General features: G+C 45.2%; 2 protein-coding genes across 12 annotated transcripts in view; one reads left to right on the forward strand and one right to left on the reverse strand.

Moving 5' to 3' along the window:
• HDAC5 (histone deacetylase 5) overlaps window positions 1–2,059 on the forward strand; it is a 39,295-nt gene extending 37,236 nt beyond the window's left edge. For all 6 annotated transcript variants that reach the window (XM_074261147.1, XM_074261146.1, XM_074261149.1 and 3 more), the window contains 6 exons: window positions 161–258; window positions 437–555; window positions 944–1,077; window positions 1,434–1,518; window positions 1,699–1,852; window positions 1,945–2,059. In XM_074261147.1, coding sequence (XP_074117248.1) covers window positions 161–258; window positions 437–555; window positions 944–1,077; window positions 1,434–1,518; window positions 1,699–1,852; window positions 1,945–1,984 — 630 coding nt within the window. In that variant the 3' untranslated portion in view covers window positions 1,985–2,059. The remainder of the gene's footprint in view (window positions 1–160; window positions 259–436; window positions 556–943; window positions 1,078–1,433; window positions 1,519–1,698; window positions 1,853–1,944) is intronic.
• Window positions 2,060–16,276: 14,217 nt separating this feature from the next.
• On the reverse strand, window positions 16,277–22,975 carry G6PC3 (glucose-6-phosphatase catalytic subunit 3). Of its 6 annotated transcripts, none has more exons than XM_074261155.1 (7): window positions 22,848–22,975; window positions 22,004–22,270; window positions 19,214–19,324; window positions 18,535–18,621; window positions 17,917–18,035; window positions 17,534–17,675; window positions 16,277–17,307 (listed from the first exon to the last, which is right to left on the reverse strand). In XM_074261155.1, the coding sequence occupies exons 2-7, from the start codon at window positions 22,219–22,221 to the stop codon at window positions 16,944–16,946; spliced, it is 1,041 nt and encodes a 346-aa protein (XP_074117256.1). In that variant the 5' UTR covers window positions 22,222–22,270; window positions 22,848–22,975; the 3' UTR covers window positions 16,277–16,943. The 6 variants fall into 6 exon arrangements, with proteins under 6 accessions (XP_074117256.1, XP_074117255.1, XP_074117257.1 ...); XM_074261154.1 differs by having other exon boundaries at window positions 22,812–22,945; XM_074261156.1 differs by having other exon boundaries at window positions 22,004–22,273; window positions 22,848–22,918.
• Between the last annotated feature and the right edge of the window lie 533 nt (window positions 22,976–23,508).

The raw sequence follows: 23,508 nt of genomic DNA on the forward strand, positions 1-23,508 counted from the left end.
ACCAGCAGTGTTGGTGACTTGGAATTCTGGGCTCTGGGCAGAGGCCTTCACTTGGCCCTTTCTCTAGAAGGGCTGGACATCAGTGAATCAAGGCCTAGAGAGGAAGGGCAATGTCCAGGATTTCTCAGGAAATTTCCTCTTCCTCTTCCCCCGGTGCCAGGTTGGTGGAGGACCAGGCGTGGGCTACAATGTGAATGTGGCATGGACTGGAGGTGTGGACCCCCCTATTGGAGACGTGGAGTACTTGACAGCATTCAGGTGGGGCCCAGGGTGGGGGCAACTAAGAAGTGCACACTGGAGGGTGGGGAAATCTTAGTGAGGGAGAGTAGACACAAAGATGGAATAGAAGAGTGGGGAAGACACTGCTTCTGGTGGGGAATGGAGAGGTGGTGGTAGAGAAGGGGAGGGATCAGCTTGGCATGTCCCTCTCCGGCAGGACGGTGGTGATGCCCATTGCCCAGGAGTTCTGTCCAGATGTGGTTCTGGTGTCTGCTGGCTTTGATGCTGTTGAGGGGCATCTCTCTCCACTCGGTGGCTACTCTGTCACTGCCAAATGTGAGCTTGATGTTGGGAGCAAGAGAAGTGCTAAGGAATAGATAGAATGAAGAGGAAAATTGGTGGTGGAGGTGGGGGGTGGTCTCTTAGAGTGGGAAGAGAAGAGAAAGTAAGAGAGAGACTTGAAAGGGTAGTGCATGTAGGAACAGGGAAGTGTGGGGAAGCAAAGATGGGAGGGAGAGAGAAGAGGAAAGAAAAACTGCTGGCATAAGGGGGGAGAAGAAGAGAAAGCCAGAGGACCAAGGGGCGGGGGCCAACCTTGGGGTCTTGGTAGCCTCTAGCCCTGCCATCTGTTGGTCTTGTCTAAGGATCCTTGAGAGAAAAGGTAGACTGGGGTAGCTCTGGCCATGTCTCCTGGTCAGAGCAGTAGGCTCTTTCACCCCTGCAGGTTTTGGCCACTTGACCAGGCAGCTGATGAAGTTGGCAGGAGGCCGAGTGGTGTTGGCCCTAGAGGGAGGCCATGACCTCACCGCCATCTGCGATGCTTCTGAGGCCTGCGTTTCCGCCTTGCTCAGTGTGGAGGTGAGGACCCCAGAGAACGTAGAGGTACCATTCAGCAACATAGCCAGAGAGGCTTTTAGGCCCTGTTTCTCAAGTTATGGTGGCGTGGACAGAGTGGGACAAGAAAGGACCTTAGGAGGAGAGAAGAAAGCAGAAGCCTGGAGGGAGGGGTCATTTGGGAGACAGAGGCCAGATTAAGCCTGACTAGGGGGTCAGAGAGGATGTTCCCATCTGCGGAACCAGAGAAGCTATGTCCTGCCTCCTCTTGCGGCAGTGACTTCTGGATGACAGTGACCTCTGGGACACTGGCTGGGGGACTGCAAGGTGCTGAAGTTGCTCTTTCGGCTCCAAGTGCTTATTTCTGACCATTCCTACAGCTTGAGCCCTTGGATGAGGCTGTCTTACAACAAAAGCCCAACCTGAATGCAGTGGCCACGCTGGAGAAAGTCATCGAGATCCAGAGTAAGTGGGCATCAGTCAAGAAATGAGGCAGAGCATATTGGAGGAGGCGGGGGGACCAGGAAAGGCAGGGAAAAGGGATTCCTGGAGAAGAGCCGGGGAGGGGATACAAGTGGGAATTTTCCCGTGGAGAGAGACTGTGGAGGTGCCCATCGGTGGGACCCCACCTCCCTGTTCTGGCAGGTAAACACTGGAGCTGTGTGCAGCGGAATGCGGCTGGTGTGGGGCGCTCTCTGCAGGAGGCACAGGCTGGAGAAGTCGAAGAGGCGGAGACTCTGAGTGCCATGGCACTGCTGTCAGTGGGGGCAGAGCAGGCTGGCCCCAGCCATACCCCGAGGTAACCCTCTTCCTCCTTCATTTCCCCCTTTCTCTCCCTCACATCCTTGGGTGGGCACTTATGAAACTGTGTCCCTGTGCTTGCCCCCACAGGCCGCTGGAGGAGCCCATGGAGCAGGAACCTGCCGCGTGATGCCCAGGCCCCCTGGGTTTCATCATTGTGATTTTGTTTATTTTTTCTATTAAAAACAAAAAGTCACACATCTAACATCGTGTGCTGTGTCCATCTCTCAGCCTCGACCCTCCTGCTATCCCAAGCAGACTCGGATTTCTTCCCTTCCATACTCTGCTTCCCTTATCAATAGTATCTCCTTTTCCTGCTTGAGTAGGAAAGGTTGTCTTGCCTCTTCCTTTCCCATCCTGTATATTCACATTCCTTGTTTTTTTCTGTTTTCCTCCACTTTGGGGCTTATGCCTGGTGGACCCTGGGACTAGGGTAGTATTGTTAGTGCCCCCTCTCCAGCCCCTCTGGGTCTTTTCAGCAAGGAGGAGGCAGTGAGTTTGATGCCTTGGATCCAGGAGATTTTGGGAGGCAATGCCTTAATTTCTCTGTGCCCTTCCCTCTCCCTCTTCAGCATTAGGGGTGGGTCCTAGAATGCCCTCCCACTCCCCTAGCATTATTCTCTCAACAAACAGTTCAGGGTGAAGAGCGAGGGGGTCCCAACCTGGTACTTCTGATGCTTTTATTTCTTCTTTATTGTTGCCATTTCTGTATAAAGACAGCTATTTGTATCCTCTGCTCCTTTTTCTCCGTTTCACTGGTAGAGACCTGGCCACCAGAACTTGGGGGGGAGGTTATTGCCATGTTCGCCATACCATTTAGTGTCCCTTTCTGCCTTCCCTCCCCTCTAAGGGGAAACCAGTTTAGAGAATGGAATAATTGTGTTGGGGGGCTGTAAATTGCACTCCTGGTTCTGTGATTGATCTGTCCCAGGCTTTGTATCTATTTCCCTAGGGAGAGCCCGGGGAGGAGCCAAGGAAACACTTGCACTCCGGCCTTCTCTGCCCGCCCTGTCTGAGCTGGAGGGCACAGGCCTCCAGCCTTCCTGACTGGTGCAGCCTGGTCCTGGGGCGTGCTGGGGCCCTGCACTGGCGAGCACCCTTCGGTGCTCAGGACAGGGTCCCCTGCTGGCCCAGGCTGCCCTTCCTAGCGGGGCCCCTTCTGCTTGTTCTGGGAGTGGCTGCCCTAGTCAGGGTCACTCTTGCTTCAGGTCAGGGCTTTGAGGGAGGCAGTCAAGGACTGAAGGCATGGCTGGGGGGGGAGAGGAAGCTTCTGAGCGCTGTTCCCCACCCCCACCAAACCAGCTGCTGGGGACAAAGGGCAGTCCCTCTTCTTGACTGTTATCTCTGCCTCATGTTGCCCTCTGCTGGCAGTCAGGTCTGAGGTGGAGGACAGGAAAGGGGTTGGAGAAGCTGATCTTGCCCCCCACCTCCACCTTTGGTCCCAGGCCTCTCAGCTCCTCTAGACATGGGGGCAGAGGAAGGATACCCTTAGGAGGTCAGTACCCCTGTGGTATGAGTACAAGTCCTGGAGCCTGGAGGAAACCAAAGAGTGTCAGTGGTTCTAGGGATGGGGTTTCTTTCCCTTGCTCCTCCATCCACTTCCTGGATCCCACCAATTTGTTTACATATTACCATGACAGTGAGGCTGGAATTGGGAAGAGGATACAAGATGGGGTGGGGGGGGCGTGTCCCTACAACCATTGGTTCATCTTGCCACTTGTGTGTGTGTTTGTGTATGGTGTTGGTCACAACTCAAGCCCTGCCTTTGGGGTGGGTGGCTCAGGCTAAGTGTAACAGGGTCTTCTTATGGCAGGGAGGGGCTCTTCTCCCCTCACCCCCCCTTGTCTAGTTCTCATGTAACCCTCCTCACCTCCTCTGTCTCTCTCTGGGTATGGATTTCAGTTGAGTATTTTGTAACCTGTTACACTGTGTGTCTTGTGTAAATAAACTTGTTTCTGGCAGTGCCCCCTGGGGGGTTGTGTCTCTTGTTCTCTGGGCTCCCAGCTAAGGGTTGAAGCCTTCTTTCCATCTTCTACGCAGTCTGCCTGAAAACAGTCTGCCTCTGTACAGTAGAGTGCTGCATTTAAAGAATAACCTAAGTGAATGCTGCATCTTAGGACCTTTGATGTTGTGCTCTCCCCCAGCCCCTTATGAGACGCAAATGAGAAAACGTATGTAAAATACTATATGAGCCTGAACTCTTAGAGATGAGAGTGTGTCTTGGCTCAAGAAGACAAATTAGGAAGTAGGAATGAGGAGAGGAGAGCATTGGACCTACAGTATCCAGATAATTCATGATGAGAGTCTGTGGTCTTGCCTAAACTTGGCTTTGCACCCACTAGGTATGCAAAGGTTCAATCTGAATTGAAATGAAAACATGAAAAGTTCAAAGGAAGACCTGAAGAATAATTTTTAGCCAACAGTTAAAACAGAGAGGTGTGGTTACATAACCCTCTGAAAAAGATGTGGGGCTTACTTAGGAACTCTAAGAGTAAAGAATAGAGGCTACACAGAGGCAGATTTTAGTTTTTCCTACGGAAGAAAGTTGCTAACAAAGTATAAACGACCACTTGTTGGGTAATTGGGGAATTCTTGCTTAGGTAAAAGTTGAACTAGATTTTGGGTGCCTTCTGATAAATGAGAGGATGGCAGTTGAAGACATAGAGGATAAGAAGTCATACTCTGGAAAGGTCTTTAATATTAAAGACAAACACTTTTAGAGGACTCACTACTAAGCAGAAGGTGCTGGGAATATATGGATATAAAATGACCTTATAAAATGAGTTGGGATAGTGGGTGAGGATATATATAATATAAGAGGGTTTATTAGAATAGTAGTACATGGGTTTCAATGACAAATTCCTGAGAGGATCGTGAAAGATATGGCACCTGACCTGGGGCTCTTAGAGGGGTTGGATGATTTTATTTAATAGCTTTTTATTTTTCCAAATTCATGCAAAGATAGTTTTCAAAATTTACCTTTACAAAACCTTGTATTCCAAATTTTTCTCCCTCCCTCCTCTTCACCCCCTTAGAGAGCAAGCAATTCACTATAGGCTAAATGTACAATTCTTCTAAACATTTATTTCCATATTTGTGATGTTACAGAAGAAAAACTTGACCAGAGAGGGGGAAAAACACACATAAGAGAAAAGGCAATCACCAAAAAAAAAGTGAAAATACCATTCTTTGATGCATTCAGTCCCTATAATCCTCTTTCTGGATGTAGATGGCTCTTTTCAACCCAAGTCTATTGAAAATGATCTGAATCACTTCTTTGTTGAAAAGAATCACTTCCATTAGAGTGGATCATCATATAATCTTGTTGGTATGTACAATAATCTGATTCTGCTCATTTCACTCAGCATCAGTTCATGTAAGTCTCTCCAGGCCTTTCTGAAATCAGCCTGCTGATAAGTTTCTTACAGAATAACATTCATATACCATAACTTATTCAGCCATTCTCCAATTGATGGGCATCCACTCAGTTTCCAGTTCTTTGCCACTACAAAAAGGGCTGCCACAAACATTTTTGCACAAGTCGGTCCTTTTCCCTTTCATAATGATCTTCAGGTTACAAACTCAGTAGAGACACTGCTAGATCAAAAGGTACACACAGCTTTACAGCTCTTTTGGCATTGCTCTCCAGAATGGTCAGATCAGTTCACGATTCCACCAACAATGTATTAGTGTGCCAAGTTCTCCCCCCCCCTCAACATTTATCATTATCTTTTCCTTTCATCTTAGCCAATCTGAGAGGTATAAAGTGGTACCTCGAATTGTCTTAATTTGCATTTCTCTAATGGTGATTTAGAGCATTTTTTCATATGACTAGAAATGGCTTTAATTTCATTTGAAAATTATCTGTTCATATCCTTTGATCATTTATCAAATGAGGGAATGGCTTGGATTCTGATAAAGTTGAGTCAATTCTCTATTTTAGAAATAAGGCTTTTATCAATAACACTAGATGTAAAAAATTTTTGAGGACTTGGATTTTAGGTAGTTTAGAGATGGAAGAAAGAAAGGGACCCAGACAGTATAAAGTCAAGGTAGTGAATGGGCTAGACAGGAATGTACAACAGTGAGTTTTCCTTGGAGCATTTTGTGAAAAGGAATGACAGGAAATCTAACCCCAAAGATAAGTTTGAGATAGATGGTGGATTTTAAATTCTGAGTGAGGGAATCTGTGTTTTAGGCTATAGACAATCAGGGTGCCAAGAAGAAGTGGGGCTAGATGGAGAGAATGCCACCAAAGCATTAAGGGTTTAGGATTGTAAACATCTGAGTCGGATTCCTGCCTCTGACACTTTTTAGCTCTTTGTCTCTAACAGGTCATTTCACCTCCAGAAGCCTAAAAGAACTTCCCCTGCTTGAACTTTTTCTTTCCAGTCTCCATCTTGTAGCTGACCATTTCCACTCCATACAATTATCTCCTTAGAATGCATTGCCTTAATCCTGTCCTAAGAAACCCCAGGCCTGGATTCCCACCCTCCCACTTCTTTAATTCTACTCATGCTGCTGAATGTAGTTGGAAGCCACCATAATGTTTTTATTACTTTATCCTAAATGATTCTATAGTTTACTCCCTACCTACACCACCTGGTTTAGATGAATTCACTTCTACACCACCACCCCTATCCACCTTCTAAGCTGAAGACCTCCAATTTGTTGAGAAAATGGCTGAGCTTCCTTTTTGCTTCTATTCATTTTATACTCCTTTTACATATTCTTTTACTTTATTCCAGCCTCCAATAAGAGGTAGCCCTTTTCTTTGTAAAGGTCAACTCCTCTGTATATATACTCAGTCCAATCCTATTTCATCCCATCCCTTCTTGTCTTAAGATCTACTCTAGCAGATTATCCTTACTCCATCCCCCATCTTCAGCCTCTCTCTATTTATTGGTTACTTCCCTGATACCTACCAACAAACCTTCACATTCTCAAAAGCTAACATCATATATTATTTTTCTCCTTTTCTTAGTCAAATTCCCTGAAAAGGTTGTTTTAATTCATTGCCTTCACTTCTTCCTATTTTCCAACTCCTCTACAATCTGGATTCCACAAAACTGCCCTCTCCAAAATCATAAATTATTTTTCTAAAGTGACATATCTTTTTGTAGTTCTCATCCTTGACTTCTCTGAAGTATGCGACAGTTTGCGTGAGGGTGTTCTCTTATGGCTCATCTACCTATTCAATTGCTTCTCAGTCTCCTTGACTGACTCGCCATCTACCACATGGCCCTAATTGTAGAAGTACCTCAATTGGAACCTCTTCTTTCTAAATCTAATGACTTCAGCATCTTCCAAAGGTTTAATAATTTTCAGGCTAATGACTCACAAATCTAAATATCCATACTTAATCTCTTGAGTTCCAATAGCACATTACCAGCTCTTCACTTCATGTCCCATAAACACCACAAATTGTGCCCCAAACTGAATTCGTTATTGTTCCCCACAAACTCATCCATTTCTGAATGTCTCTGTCTCTTAGTTATGAATGAGATGAGGTGAGATCTTTCAAGACAGTTGTGAAAATCGAGTAAGGCTTCATCTACTTCAGAGTTCGAGTAGGCCTGAAGGACTCTGAAGGGCATTGCCTTCCCCTCCTATGACATCTCCCTATTTCATCCAAATATGGGCAACTATGTACTTATTGGTCAAGTTCAATTTCATGGGTAAATCTCGCGTTTAGAATGTAAGACTCTCAGCCAATGAGGATGAGGGTCAGTGGTGGGAGGGGGCGTTTGTGTTAGGGATTAAAGGTGCTGTCCTGCCCACAGGAGGCACTTCCTCTCTTCGATAGTCTACTCGAAGAGTGGGACGCCCTTCTCGCGAGAATGTACAATAAACTTTGCTTTTCTCTAGAGCTCTCTCCAGCTTTTTTTATTAAATGGTGTTCCCTCACCATTTCCGTACCACACAGTTTGGGGGCTCGTCCGGGATCCTTTACTCGGTGAGTAAGTGAACTCCTGGCTGCTAGTGGGATGGCGCCCCTGCCTTGATTTAGGCAGCCCGCCAGCTTCCAGGGGCTTCTCCTTGCCCTCTGACGTAAAGTGGACCCGAAGTGGAGAAACTCAGAGAAAAGCAACGGAAACTCCGCGGTGAAAATCCCAACTGGTTGGTGGAGGACAGATCAGTCAAGAAATTTGCTGCGCAGCAACCCAGAGGTAAGCGTCCTGTGAAGCCCCTTGAGTCTAGTTATAGGTTCTGGAGGGGGCTGTAGACGGTAGACAGGAAGAGAGCTAGGCCTTCCTGGGTGACTGAGTTAACTGGTGACGGTTAGCGTGTTTGGGCGTTTAGGAGTCTGTTAAACTCCTTCCAAATTCAATGGGTGTGGCCTAGTCCCAGCCAGCCCTCCCGGAGAGAAACGAGAAAAATATCAGAAAATACCGGTAGATAGTCCCTTGGGAGATAAATTAAGTAATTGGAACAAACTGCCAAAATATGAGGAAAAATAAAAAGCAAGAAAAAGCGGATAAGGTATTGTTGGTTTGTTGCAGACTGGTGGGGCCAAAAGGATTAAATGGTACCTGAAGGGAAGGACCTGAGAGGATTTAATTCCATTAGCCCTTCCAGGGGCCTTCGGGTGGGGAGGAGAACTAGGTCTTTTGAAGCAGGGGTCGTTCCAGCTGACCAGAAATAGCTGTTAGTAGATCCCATTTGGGATCAGAAACCCTGTACATGGGGAAGTTTGTGGGATTGAGCCAGTGAAGATGGTGACTTTCTTCCTCTTCCTCCCACGTGTCCTGACTGCAGCAGGGCCACGTGGGCCGGGGGAAAGAAACCACTATTTAGTGAGTTCATTGTTTTAAATATGATGGCAAAGTAGTTTTATATTATTGGGAATTTAAAGCTGTGATTGGGATTTTAAGTTAAAACATAGGTTTTTAAAACAAAATGCTGCTAGCTTACTTAGGGGAGGTTGTGGTTGTATCTCCCTACTTCGATGGTATGTTTGCTAGAGGTATTGGGTAATTTGTAACTGAGCTATGCCTTAAGTGTTTGTCAGCTCTGTTGGGCATGTATTAAGTTTTATGAAGTTTGGGTCAGTTGAAGTGTAAAGTTTAAAAATATATACATATATATTTACTTAAAGACGGGACAGGAAAGATTGATTTGTAAAAGTAATTAATAGTTTAAATGGAGCTATGATATATTGGGTCGGGAAGCATGGTGGTGTGGGGGAAGGGTGACCACGTGGAGAGGTCCCTCCTCCCATTAAGTATAGTGGGGTTTTTTTTTTGTTTGTTAGTTTGTTTTTAATAACTGCACCTCCTTGCTGATTTAGATATTAATTATTTCTACTGTTTAAAGGAACAGCCTACATTTAGATAAAATCTTTTGGGACTGAAGCTAATATTTACGGAGTTTTGAATTCAGGTATAACTGTTTGCAGAGGTTGTTAAACTCTACCATCTGGAGGTGGGATGGTTAAAATTAGGACAGCTACCTGAAGTAAAACTGCCTTAAATCATGCCCCTGGTTTTTCCTCTTATGTTTGTAATCAGAGCCAAGTGGTCAGTGAGATATACAGTGCTAGGACCGCTCCCACTTTTGCCTTTCTTTTTGAGACGAAGCTGGCAATCTCTGGAACCCCAATCCCAAGTTCCTGACTATAGATCTATATTCAGATGCGTTTTTCATGTCTTGCATGATCATGGTGGGGAAAGAACTTTTGACACTCAATCCCCTATTAAATATGCAGAGAAGATGAAATGAAGGGGTATTCAAGTTAGAACAATATTAAATCTAGAGGGCTGGGAGATGGCTCACAGATTCCATAGTGTTGAAACATGAGGCAATACTATTAGAAAAGAATGTTCCATAATCCAAGATCATAATTTTAATCCTGCTTCCTTTTTGTCCCCTGGAGAACAGAACTATTGCTGTATAAAACTGTATGACTATTGCTATTTTGGGAAATTTACTAGTCTGTTGTGTATAATCTGATAATTTCTGTAAACAGGGGGGGAAGGGAAACTGAGATTTTAACTGGTCAGAAAATTGGGAAAAACTGATGTCTTATTTCAGTTCAGGCATAATTGGAAACTACTTACTCTTTGCTTACCTCATCATTTTGGTTCCCTGATGAAGGACCTCGAAAAATAGACATAATTTGGGTACTGAATGGAACTCTGGAAAAGGTAAAAGTTTTTTTTTCTTTTTTTGCACCGGACATCCAGGCTGCTTCTGGCCTGGATCGTTGTTAGAGCTCTATGCTCGGCACAATTCTTTTAAGAATTGCTGCGATTGACAAAAGGTCTCCTTTTGTCTCGCTCTCTTGTCTCTACAGATAAGGGAGAGGCTGCAAAAAGTTGAAAAAGCTCTTTACCTGTCCACTAGCTAGACACACCTGATTTTAGCAGATGCTGGGTTTGGAGAAGGCTGCAGAGACAAAAGGCCTTTACAGGGGACTCTAGCTGAAAATTTGCTAGACTAGGATTGGCTAGCTTATGTTTTAACTTTGAATTATTGTCCTGACTCAGTCCTGCCTCAGTTTCCTTGCCTCTTAGTTCTGCAAACCCCCCCCCCCCGCCTCTATCAGAATACTTGATAAGACCTTATGTTTCAGAATAGCAGAATGTCTCTCCCATTACAAGTTAATGGGAATCTATTATCAAAACTTCTTGAATTCTCTTGTGTGGAATTAGACATTCTGTATATGATTGTATTTGCTTTGGATGTTTTTAAAAACAAACTGATTTGTATGAATAATGTTCACTTATGAAAGATCTACTTGGATATAAACTCATTGGGACAAATTCCTTATTGTTATCAACACAAGGTTATGATAAATATTTGTTTAGAATTTATGTATGGTTCTTCTAGGATGGTAAATGGGAAAAGAAATGGGTTTGTTAGAACTTCCACTGTTACCAAGGGCAGTCTATCTGCCCATTAGTTGGCTCAAACTTGTGAATTGTTGTGAATTGTATGCTTTAAATCAAGCGTTAAAATTATTGCGTGACTAAGATGGGAATATATATACTGATTCTAAATATGCCTGGGGTGTGGTGCATGTATTTGGGAGGATTTGGGAGGAAAGAGGATATGTAAACAGTAAAGGTAAAGAACTGGTTCATCATACACTAGTCAGAGAGATACTAGAAAATATTCTGACTCCTAGGAATATAGCAGTAATACATGTAAAGGGACATCAGATGGGAAATTCTTTTGAGGTAAGGGGAAATAGATTAGCAGACCAGGAGGCCAAGGGAGCCGGAGATCAGGAAATCTCTCACATAATGGCTTTGATACCTGTACTTCCCCCTAGTCTACCCTCTCCTAGTTTTACTCAGGAGGAAAAAGAGAAAGCCTCAACTCTCGGAGCAGTTGAGAACTCGGAAGGACGATGGCTCTTACCTGACGGGCAGAGAGGTACTGACCAAAGCAAGTATGAGGCAAGTCCTTCAGCAACTGCACCAGGGCAGTCATTGGGATGTCCAAAACCTGTGTGATGCTATACTGACAAGGTATGTTTCCCCCGGCCTATATACTATGGCTCGACAACTGGTGGACGGTTGTCTTGTTTGTTGAAGGACTAACAGGGCTGCCCAACGCCAGCTTCCAAAAGGGGGACCACCTCCTGGAATCAGACCATTCCAAAGCATCCAGGTGTACTTTACTGAGCTGCCACCAGTGGGTCGCCTTAAGTTCTTGCTGGTCATAGTGGACCATCTGACCTCATGGGTGGAGGCATTCCCGTCAGGCCGAGCAACTGCCTCGACAGTAAGTAAGGTCTTATTAGAACAAATTATTCCTAGGTACGGAATGGTGGAGAGGATAGACTCGGATCAGGGAACACATTTTTCTGCCCAGGTATTGCAGAATCTGATTAGGGCCTTAGAAATCACTTGGGATCTCCATACCCCTTGGCATCCTCCCTCTTCTGGGAAAGTAGAAAGGATGAACCAAGAAATAAAACGGCAGCTGACTAAGTTATCTTTAGAGACCCAACTACCTTGGACGAAATGCCTTCCTCTCGCTCTGGTTAGAATCAGGACCAAGCCACGTAGAGATATTGGGCTTTCACCTTATGAATTATTGTATGGTCATCCTTTCCAGGCTTATCCTAAGGGAGACTGGGACCCTATTTTAGAAACTAAGGATTTGTTTGTTAAGAGATTTGTTAAATCATTGCTGGAACATTTGCAAGGACTTCAACAAAAAGGGCTAATAGCTCAGACTCCTCCTCTAGGTTTCCCTGTTCATAGAATTCAGGTTGGTGATTGGGTGCTGATCCGTTCCTGAAAGGAGGAGAAGCTGACTCCGTGCTGGGACGGACCCTACCAAGTGATACTGACCTCAGATACTGCGATTCGCACCCAGGAACGAGGCTGGACACACCACACCAGGACAAAAGGACCTGTGGCGCCACCTTTATCAGAGTGGACAGTTGAAGACAGGGGAGACCTCCACTGAATGGGAACACTGATTCTGAATCCAGTGCATTGTAACTGTATGACTTCTCTTTTCTTACTTTGGGTCTCTTTGCCTGTTTGTGATTTGATATATTTTCCTTTGGGAAGTTCACCTTAACTTCACAGTGTTATAATATTGAACATTATGAGGCTCTCCCTAAGCTTTGGGTTTATAGAAACTAGACCTTTACCTTCTAGAGATGAAAACCAATTTCTCCTGCACATGCAGAATATAGGGAGAACATTTAACTTATCGAATTGTTGGATCTGTGGTGGATCCCAACAATTGAACCAATGGCCATGGGTACCTGTCCCCCTAAGCCCAGCCTGGATCCTTAGCAACAGATCCCAAATTCATAATGGGACCGGTTTCTGGAATTGAGAAGAGAAACATCAGTGGTCATTGACAGAAGATAGGAAAGGGAAATACTGCTTAAATCAGACAGGACGAGGTTTGAAGCTGGGAATTAGTGTATGTGAGTGGACCTATTCGAGAACAGACCTGAGGCCAAAGACAATATCTAAATATTGGCGGGATACGGGGAGGAATCCTCAATTGAAGTGTGGGAAGGACTGGAAAGACTGTACCTTGGATGTTCTCCCAGAAATAGGAGAGCAGGGATATTGCTATCAACAAGTCACTACTGCTGAGTGTGATGAAGTAGAATGGGATGTATTAAGATGTATAAAAGAGAATAAGAGGAAAAGGAACATATACATTGGGTAGTTACCAATGGGGTTGGTATAATGTCACCCCAGGGACACCCGGGCAACATGGGACTGTTTTCCACATTTTGGAGTACCTCTAATCTAACAGGCCAGTGGCCAGTTGCCAATTGTAGTTGGAGAAAAGAGCAAGGTTTATGGAAATGCCAGTATGACCCCTTTGTGGGGGAAGCCCCCTAGGGACAAGAGACCAACAATATTACCCTTTTACAAGGAATAGCTCAGACATATTTCCAAGAGAACAACCTGCTCTAAAGGGTCATTATTGGATCTGTGGTTTAACTGCCTATACTCACCTGCCTCTCAATTGGACACGGAATTATTATATTGGACTAATAAAGCCAAAATTTTTCTTTCTTCCCTAACAGGCAAACCAATATTTAGGGATTCAGTTGTATGATGATTTGGGAAGGGGGAAACAGTTTAGATAACTCCATCACTTGGACTGAAGATGCAAATGGTTGGGGTGAGGCCTGGCCTCCAGAAAGAATAGTCAAAGAGTATGGGCCAGCGACCTGGGCTCAAGATCGAAGTTGGGGATATAGAACTCCAATATACATGTTGAACAGGATAATTAGGCTTCAGGCAGTTGTAGAGATTATCACCAATCAGACAGCTGAGGCACTAGATCTTTTGGCTGATGAAGCTACTCAAACCAGAGAGGCTGTTTTACAACATAGACTTGTGCTGGATTATTTGTTGGCTGAGGAAGGGAGAGTTTGTGCTAAACTAAATTTATCCACATGTATAAAGATTGGTAACAATGGTAATCTAGTGAAGGAAATCACTAAGAACATTAGGAAACTTGCTCATGTTCCTGTACAGACTTGGACCTCACTGTTCAATACTTCTAGATGGTCCTGGTTTGGGAAGCTGGTGGAAGCAGCTCCTTTGGTTGGGCCTTATAGCTTTTAGTGGTGTTATATTATTCCCTATCTACATCCCTTGTTTGATCAGATTAATAACCAGAATTGTCCAAAACTCATCATCTGGAATGATCAGGTTGGAAGAGAAAGCTGAAGGGTCTGTTAAATAGATGCTGTTAAAAGGGTAAGGGTGGAGCCGGTGGCCCAAGGCCAACAGGAATCAGAAGGAAGTGAGGAATTCATAGGGAATGTGAAATTATGTTACAAAAATTTGAAGAGATCTCAGTGTACAAAATAAGAGGAGGGACTGAATGAGATGAGGTGAGATCTTTCAAGACAATTGTGAAAATCGAGTAAGGCTTCATCTACTTCAGAGTTCGAGTAGGCCTGAAGGACTCTGAAGGGCATTGCCTTCCCCTCCTATGACATCTCCCTATTTCATCCAAATATGGGCAACTATGTACTTATTGGTCAAGTTCAATTTCATGGGTAGATCTCGCGTTTAGAATGTAAGACTCTCAGCCAATGAGGATGAGGGTCAGTGGTGGGAGGGGGCGTTTGTGTTAGGGATTAAAGGTGCTGTCCTGCCCACAGGAGGCGCTTCCTCTCTTCGATAGTCTACTCGAAGAGTGGGACGCCCTTCTCGCGAGAATGTACAATAAACTTTGCTTTTCTCTAGAGCTCTCTCCAGCTTTTTTGTTAAATGGTGTTCCCTCACCATTTCCGTACCACACAGTTACAATCATCTATCCAGTCATCTAGATTTACCATCTCAGGGTCATCCATAATTCTTCATTCTTTGTCATTTCTTCTTCCACAATATTTATTATATGAAGCCCAGTGCCTGGCACTTAATAAATGTTAACTGATTGAAGAAATTAGAGTGGATAAGAATGTTGGACTGAGTCAACAAGTTTCCAATTAAACTTCTGCCTTAGACACTAGCTGCACAACTACAGGCAAATCATTTTAACCTCTCTGCCTCAATTTCTTCATTTGAAATGGAGATCATAGCACTTGCATTGCAGGGTTATTGTGAGGATTAAAAGAGAACTCTAGCAGCTCTCTATTGTCTCCAATAGCAGATAGAAACTCCTGTATTTGAGGTTCTTCAAAATGTGTCCCTGACCTTTCCAGTCTTATCCACATTACTTGCTCTCCACCAGCTCTCTTGGTGGTTCCTGATATATGGTATTTCTGTTGCTCAACTGGGTCATTATTTGCTTAAGGCCTCTCCCAATTCTCATAGCTGTAGATCTCTCCCCCTCAAAATTACTTTGTATCTATTTTGAATACACACATATATGTATATGTATGTATACATCTTCCCCCACTCTTTGACCCTAAATAAATCACCTCACCTCAGAATCCTGGAAGAACTTCCCCTGCTTGAGCTTTCCTTTTCTTCAAACTTGCAAACTCCAGGGCCAGGACTGTTCATTTTTTTTGTATCTATTTCTAGCATTTAACAGTGGATACTTAGTAGGTGGTTAATAAATGCTTGTTGATTGATGGCTAGTAAGTACAACTCAGGCTATAACCTGCATCATGGGAGAACATTTCTCCATGCTGACAAAATCACACTCTCTTTAAATATATGAAGGAGGGAGACTTTTTTGAGCTGGGATATATATTAGAATGGGCTGAGGGAAGATTGGATGTTAGTCTAGGCTCAAGGTGATAAGGGCTTAACATAGGTATTAGCATTGCGACTAGACAATGACTCAAGAATTAAAATTTAGAACAATAAGAGCTGTTCAAAATCACAATTGTTTTATCTTCAGAAGTAGTGACCTAATCTGATCACTGAAGGCTTTCTAGTAGGTGGAGGACCCCTATCAGGGAGGAGGAAATAAATACTTTTTAAATGCCTACTATTTGCTGGGTATTGTGCTAAGTGCTTTCATTTATTTATGTATTTATTTTGCTGAGGCAATTGGAATTAAGTGACTTGCCCAGGGTCACACAGCTAGTTACATGCTTTTATAAAAATTGTCTCATTCAATCCTCAAAAATCCTGTGAAATAGGTACTCTTATATCCATTGAACAATTGAGGAAACTGAGATAGGCAGAGGTTAAATGACTTCCCAAGATCATACAGCCAGTAAGGGATGTCAGAAAGGTTCTATGCCTCAGAAATGGCTAGACTCTCCGATGAATTTGCTTTGTTATGGCTCTGGGAAATCTGTAATTCTATAAAGCTGGAAAAGAGTATTGGATGGGAAAGACAGCTAAATGTTTTGAGTAGGAAATACTTGGTCAGGTGGTTGAATGTTGTCAAAGCACTTCTACCCCAGACAGTTTCAAGAAAGGGCAGACCCTCCTGCCCCAACTCCTGTCAGTGTTCTAAGGGCAAGAAGATGGATGAGGTCATCTCAAAATAGCCATAGAGAATGTCAAAAGGTTAATTCTTGCTGCTTTCATTAGTCTTTAATTTAGTTTAACTTTGCCATTATTCAATGGTAGAGAAGGGAAGGGGTATATGCAGGAAACCCCTCTGAGTCCAAAGCCCTTCCCTCTAGCTGTGGGTGGGTAGCCATTTCCTCTGCGTGCAGCAGGAGAGGAAAACTAGAGCCCAAGATCCCAGCTGACTGTGCTAGGTTTGGCTCCTTTCTGGATATTACAAATGCAGAAAAAAGCACAGAATTGCCACTGGACTTTATTGGAGCCTTTGTGGATTGTGGATTGTGCTAGGAGTTCTGTCCCTTTTATCTGCAGTGGTCTTTAAAAATACAAAAAGTTGGTAGAGGGGGAAAGGGTAGGATTTTGACAAAGCAGGGAAGGGGAAAAAGGTCCACAGGATTAGTCCCCTTCCAGGTAGACATACCCCTCACAGCCTCTAAGTCAAGTGATTAGGAATGGGGCAGATACACTGGGAGCACAGAAGACTCTCCAGAGGAATCAAGTGAAAGGAAGCCTTCATCATGGATAAGGGCAAGCAGCAGTCACAATGGCAGCTAGGGATGAGGCAAGGGGAAGATGGAGTGAATAGGAGAGGACTCTTGCAGAGATCAGTGAGGCCTCCTTTGCAGGAGTCATTGGGAGTGTTGGCTGGGGGAAGAAAAGGTGGGGTCACTTGGATTTGGCAGGTGGGGCTTCCTGGGCACTGAGGGAATGGACCAGCCAAGGCACTAAGGCTGTGACCAGGCAGGGCCAAAGAGTAAATTTCAGAAAGTTGAAGATGTAGAAGAGACTGAGCTGGGGTGGGTTGCCCAGCCAGTTAAGGAGCCCCAACAGCCCTAGAACCAACACGAGGCAAGCAGCTTGCTGTAGGATTCCCAACCGTGCCCGCTTCACTTGAGCATAGAAAGGTGAGTGCAAGGCAATGCCCAGGCCCAGGGCAGCTCCAGAATCCCGACTTAGGGAAGCAAAAGGTCGAGTTTCCATGTGTAGCCACTCTGGACGCTCACACCATTTGGAAGCCAAGTGAATAGACCTAAGGAAGACCAGGAAACTTTGTAGAAAAGTTATTTTCCTTTAGACGGGGGCACTCTGGGGCTCCTTTCCCATATAATCCTTTAGCTAGGATTATATGCCATAGAAAAATAACTTTTTCTCTACAGGTCTACTGCAGTTTTCTAGGGAACCCAGAAGCTTGAGATGATGGCTAAGGTCATCATCACATGGATGCCTCAGGAGGACAGGATGGAGCAAGAACTTACCAAGTCAGGTCTATTCCCAGGGAGATAAGGCTCCAATAAATAAGGCTGGCACCCAGCAGAAGTGCCAGTGCTGTTAATCCATAAAAGCTGACTGGCCGATCAACAGGCACCCGTGGAGTCATCAACCATCCCAGGAGAGCACCTATTGGGAAGGGGTATGGAAACAATTTCAAGGAATTTGAGGGTGCAGTTCCTGGACCAAAGATCACTATGGAAGAGAGGACACAATGGAGACTTTGGGGTGGAGAGGTGAAGGGCTAGGGTGGGCCAAGGGTAGCTATGGGAGAGAAGGCACAGGGAAGGTTTGGGGTGAGTCAAAATTTCCTGTCTTTGGCTTTCTCATTCTGGAGGGAAGTACCCCTGTCCACCCTCCCGTGGCTCACCAGCTATCAGGCCACCTAACACCTGGTGGGGGAAGTGTGCAAGGATGAAGATCCGAGAAAGTCCTATTGCCAAGAGAAATGTGCTGTAAGCCAGGCTGGGCATCAACTTCATCCAGTGCCTAGAGAAGGAAAAAGACAAGTAGGTGGGGATGGGCACTCAATTATTTTGAACAAGAGAAGATTTGAAAAGACATAATAGCTATGACATGGAAGACGTATTAGACTTTCTGTTTGAATATGGAAATCAGAATTAAGAACAATGGCTGGAAGATAGAGAGAAATCTTTAGACTTGACATATGGGAAAATTTCCTAACAATTAGAGTAACCCCAAAGTGGAATAGGCTGCCTCTGAAAATAGGGAGTTCTCCACTCATGATTTTAAAGTGAAGAGTCATGGACCATTTTCAGGGATGTGATAGAAGAGATAAATGGCTTTTCAAGTCTCTATCAAAACAAATTATGTCAAATCGTTTTCATCTTATTATATGATTATCTGGCTAAGCAACACCAGTGATTTGGCTCCCTGTCTCCTTAATGATATGGACACTATCCCTTCTCCCATGCCTATGGAGAGAAATAGAGCAATGGAGCTCTATGGAGAGCTCTCTTGGACTCACCTTCGACTTCGCTTTGCAATCTGGCTTGAGATGGCGACCATGATGGGCCAAAGGGCAGCTCCTGTGATCATGCAGTGGCCTGAGGGACTACCTGCCAGGAAATATAGTCACTTGTGATGGTGGTAATGATGGTGGTGGGTGTGTGTGTGTATAGGAGTTTTAGGGGGAAACAAGTTAGAGTAACATGAAGAGTTTGGGCATTCATGGTGTTTAGGGGGCCAGATGCCTTCTTGGGTTCAAGTAGAATATCCTTAACTAATAATCCTTTCAAGTTTCCTTTCCCTAAAAGTTATAGCCTCCCTTTTTCTGGAAGTGGGAGGGGGCAGGCTGTTGAGTACAAAGGTGGCAGACAAGGGTTATTTGATCCTTTGGGCCTTCCTTCTCACTTAATGCCTTAGGTAGGCCTTCCTATGCAGTCTTTGTCATCTTCTCCTTGTAGAACATGACTAATAGACAATTAGACATATTAGGATAGGGTAACCTTCATTTTGTATCAACATATCAACCAACCCAATGTTTTTTACTTTTTTATTTTCTGATTTTATAACTGAGAGAGAAGAAGCATTAAATCCTGCAAGACTTTACAGACTGGAAAGGGCTTTAAGATCATCAATGTGTCTAGAAAGGGAATGGGATAATACAAGAGAATACTTGTATTCTTCCGTATTAGGAGGATCACCTACCTGGCCCAGTTTCACAAGATACAGGGAATTGGTGAACCTGGGCAGGTGTTTCACTATAGTATCCCGATTCATGAACCCACCAAAAGGGCCGTTCTCCAAAAAGGAACCTGGAGGAGAATAGGAGGCAGTGAAATTTTCCATTCCTTCAACCCCTCCCCTACCTTGGCCTAAGAAAGACAGGGAAAGCTTGCAGAAGAGGTACTCTTCAAAAAAGAGGTACCCTCTAATTCTACCTCCAACACCCCAAGTCTTATTTTAGGTTCAGTTATAATTGTCACTGTATATCCTGCAGGGGAACACAAGTTTCCCCCCCCCCACTTCACATGCTTCAATTCTTTTCTGGAAAAATAGGGAAATGTATATTCTTTTTGCATAGAGGAATGGAGGGGTTTTTGTCCCTTGACTTTGAGATCTTTTCAAAAGCACTTTTTAATCCTTTATAATCTTATTTTTGATCTCATCACTCAACTGAAATTACTCTTTCTAAAGTTCTCACTTCTTTCTCAGAAAATAGAGCAAAGGAAGAACAAATCAGGATGATAGGGAGTTTTATGGTGTGGGAATAGGGAAGACTATTTTCTTAGTGTAATAAGAGGTGAGGTCCCCTGCTGGGCCTATAGTCAGGAAGACTCATCTTTCTGAATACAAATCTGGCCAGACATTTACTTGCTGTGTGCTCCTGGGTAAGTCACTTAACCCTGTTTGCCTCAGCCCTCATCTGTAAAATAAGCTAGAGAGGAAATGTACCACTCTGGTATTTTTGCCAAGAAAACCTCAAATGGGGTCATGAAGAGTCAGACATGACTGAAAAACAAAACAAGTAACAGAAAGAGAAGACAATATTTGGATCCTGTATAGGATATGAGCATTCATCATAGATTAATAAAAAGATAGCAGTGAGGGTCCAGTTAAGATAATATAGGCTTATGGTGAACCTGAGGGACATGGTTATATACCTTTCTCACACAACATTCAGTAGCTTGGGAGTAGGGACAGAGAAGAATGATGGTGGGGATAGCTGAGGGTGGGGATTCAGCGTGACTTAAGCAGTTATAAGTATGGCACCTAGGAAGGTCTGGATCTGGAATCAGGAAAGTGAGTTCAAATTCATCTCAAACACTTACTAGCTGGGTGACACTGAACAAATCACGTAACCTCTCTCTTGGCCTTTGTTTTCTCAACTGCAAAATGGGAATAATAATAACTACCTTTCAGGGTTGTTGTGAGGATAAGATGAAAAATTATTTGTAAAGTGCCTTGCATTTTACACTAAATCACTACATAAATGTAAGTTATTATTATTATTATTAGTAGTAGTAGAATAATATGGCAAGAGATTCTAAGGTAAAAGATAATAAACAGTAAAGCTGGTCAACCATGGTAAAAGGAGAGAAACAAGATGAGAACAAGGGTGATAAATTGAGAGGAAAAGAGAGTATTGGAGGATCTGGGGGTCATAGGAAGAATAGGGAATTTAAGAGGAATGAAACAGGGGAAGAGACAGGTAGGAAAAAGAGAGTTGTGCACAATTGTATATGTACAATGATCTGCAAGCCTTAAAGTGTTAAGAAGAACTAGCTCTAAAAAGCTCACTGCCTCCAGGGCCATCTACTGTATTCCTGATTTTTATTTAGTCACTGGACTCAAAAGGCTCAGGAAGAGAAAGTAAGGTGGTAACTTGGCAAAGCCTTTCCTCATTCAAATTCAATTTACTTTCATGTCCTCATCTCCCTGATGTCACCACCCTTTTTGGAAAAAAAAAAAAAAAAAAAAAAAAAAAGAACAAGTAGAAACAAAAGACCTCAGAAAACCCTGCTTTCTTGTTCCTGGGATAGTCCAGACTGATAGAGGAAGAGGGAGAGAGATCAAGGGACTCAGGCAGACTTTCTTCTCAACTTTTCTTAATCCCTGTAGCCTTTACTTGGTCTCCTGAGGAACATTTTTGGTCACTGCCCCTTTTACTTTTCCCTTGGGCTGGCCATGTGACATCCTTTTGTAGGATGATCAGGACTGGAAGGCTGAAAGCCCACTTGGAGGCAGATCTACTCTCTCTTGTAATAAACAGGAAAAAGCAGATTGCACAGAGAAGGCCTTAAAAGTACCTGATGAGAATGTCTGGGATGTCATTCATAGCAAACCCCTTTGTGGGATTGTGCCCCTCATCTCAGAAAGGGGGGTGGGACCTTCTACTTTGAAGGGGAAATAGCCTTCCTCAGCAGGACCTCTTCTTTTTTCTAGGAAGCACTTGGGGTAGAATGGGAATACTTAATGACTTAGAGCAAAGGGTGACAACGGTGGTAAAAAATGGGGTGCGTTATGGTTATGCACGGGGCAGCAGTGGTTTAAGTATCTACAATTTGGCTACAGGATGACTATTTCAATGAGGCTGAGGTGAGGGGTCAATACAGGAGCTGACGATTGGTGCGTTTCTGTGACAGGGCGCACAATTACAAGTTAACATGCAGGGTGGCAGCTGATGTGTCTCTGGCGGGGGAGGGGGTGCGCTGTCCAGTGGATAACTATCTAATTGGATGTTTTCTGACGTCTAAAACTCAACATAACAAGAGTAAGGAGTTCACTGCATTTCTGCCAACCTCCTCCTCTTTGTATTTGGGGCACCACCCTCCTTCCAATCCCCAAACTACACTGGATTTATTTCATTTATCACAGATGCGTGTGGATCCAGCTGGCGGACCGCGAGCTCCCCGCGGCCAGGGAGTGCTGGCGCCCGTAACACACTCTAGCTACGCGTGGCCGGACAGAGGGGCGCAAGAGCTTCGTCTCACCACTTGGAGATGAGGTTGAGCCACTCGGAGAGCAGGCAGATCCACAGCACGGAGATGCCCACGTGGCCGCAGGCGTAGTAGGCCAAGGGGAAGTAGAAAAAGAAGACGCACTTGGGGTCGCCCAGGAAGGTGACCCAGAGCCAGACGTCCTCCAGCCAGGGCAGCTGTCTCTGTAGCGCCTCGGCCACCACGATGCCCACTCCCAGGGCCGACTCCATGGCAGGAAGCCCCGGCTCTGGAGCCGACCTTGGGCTGAGGAGGGGAATGCTGCTTCGGAAGGGAAGGGAGTTGAGGAAGGTGCTTTCCGCAGTCCCCCATCACTTTCTTTCTCGGACATGTCAACAAGCCCAATCCCACCCAGGACTCCCTGAGCACCAGCCTCAGAAATATGCTCCTCAACACTCGGATCTCACACCGCCCCCCCAGCCTTGGAATGTCCCAGGCCCCGCCCCTCTGCCTCCGAGCTCCCCCCCACCCTAGCTCCGCCCTCTGTCCCAGAACTCCCCAAATCCCACTTCTTCCTCTGACCCTACCCCCACGCCCTCCAGCTCTCTAGGCACCGCCCCTCGCCCCTTTGCTTCCTTCCAGGTCCCGCCCCTTCTGTGTCCATCATTCTGGAAACCTCGCCCTCGCTTTACTCCGGGAGCCTCCGCTTTACCCCGCAGCTCCGCCTTTCGGTTACCAGAGCACCCAAACCCCGCCTCCAAGCCACGCGCGCGCTCCCCAGATCCCGTCCCCGTCCTCACTAGGCTGTATTCCCTTTTCTTCCCGCTCCCGGCCCAGTTCCGTCCCCTCCCCCCTTCCCCACCTTAGTCCATAAGCTCGAGCTTTGTTCCCTTAGTACCGTTTTCTTTTTTTCCACCTCCCCGGTTTGCGCCTCTCGTTAGGTCTTCCTCCTACGGGTCAGCGTCGGGGACAAACCTCTCGCGAGGGCGTTTTCCCCTGACCCACGTGTCCCCAGTTCGCGTCCGGTCCGCAGCGGACGTGGGGCGGTGGCTATTTCTGCGGTCCGGGGTCAGAGGGTAATAGGCGGTCTTTGATACTTGATGAGGCTGAGAGCTAGTTTTTCAAGCGAGACTCTTTCTGCTGGTTCCCTTTATTGATAGAAATCTCCGAGGTCTCTTCGGGGGATAGGGACAGAGAAGTCCCAGGATGTAGCCGTGGGACGCCAGGTGTGCCTGAAAGGGGACAGCAGCAGTTGCCCCCGTAGGCGCCCATTCACTCTCTCCCACCTCTTTCTCCCGGGACCGCATTCTGGCTGACTGTTGTGGACATTCCCTCCACCTCCCCTCTCGGTGCCGAATTGCTGATCCTATTGGAAGATGGTGCTCCCCATGCCTTCACAGGTCGCCCTGGTGCAGGAACATTGTAGATATTGATTGATCTCTGCTGGAAGACTTCTGGGTTCCAACTCCCTTGTTCTGACTTGGCTTCGGCTCCCCGTAATCCAGAGAATCCAACAGTATTGTTTTTATATGGGTGGGAGGGAGATTGAAACCACGCTC

This window comes from Sminthopsis crassicaudata, chromosome 4 (genome assembly GCF_048593235.1).
Source record: "Sminthopsis crassicaudata isolate SCR6 chromosome 4, ASM4859323v1, whole genome shotgun sequence".
Classification (NCBI taxonomy): Eukaryota; Metazoa; Chordata; class Mammalia; order Dasyuromorphia; family Dasyuridae; genus Sminthopsis; species Sminthopsis crassicaudata.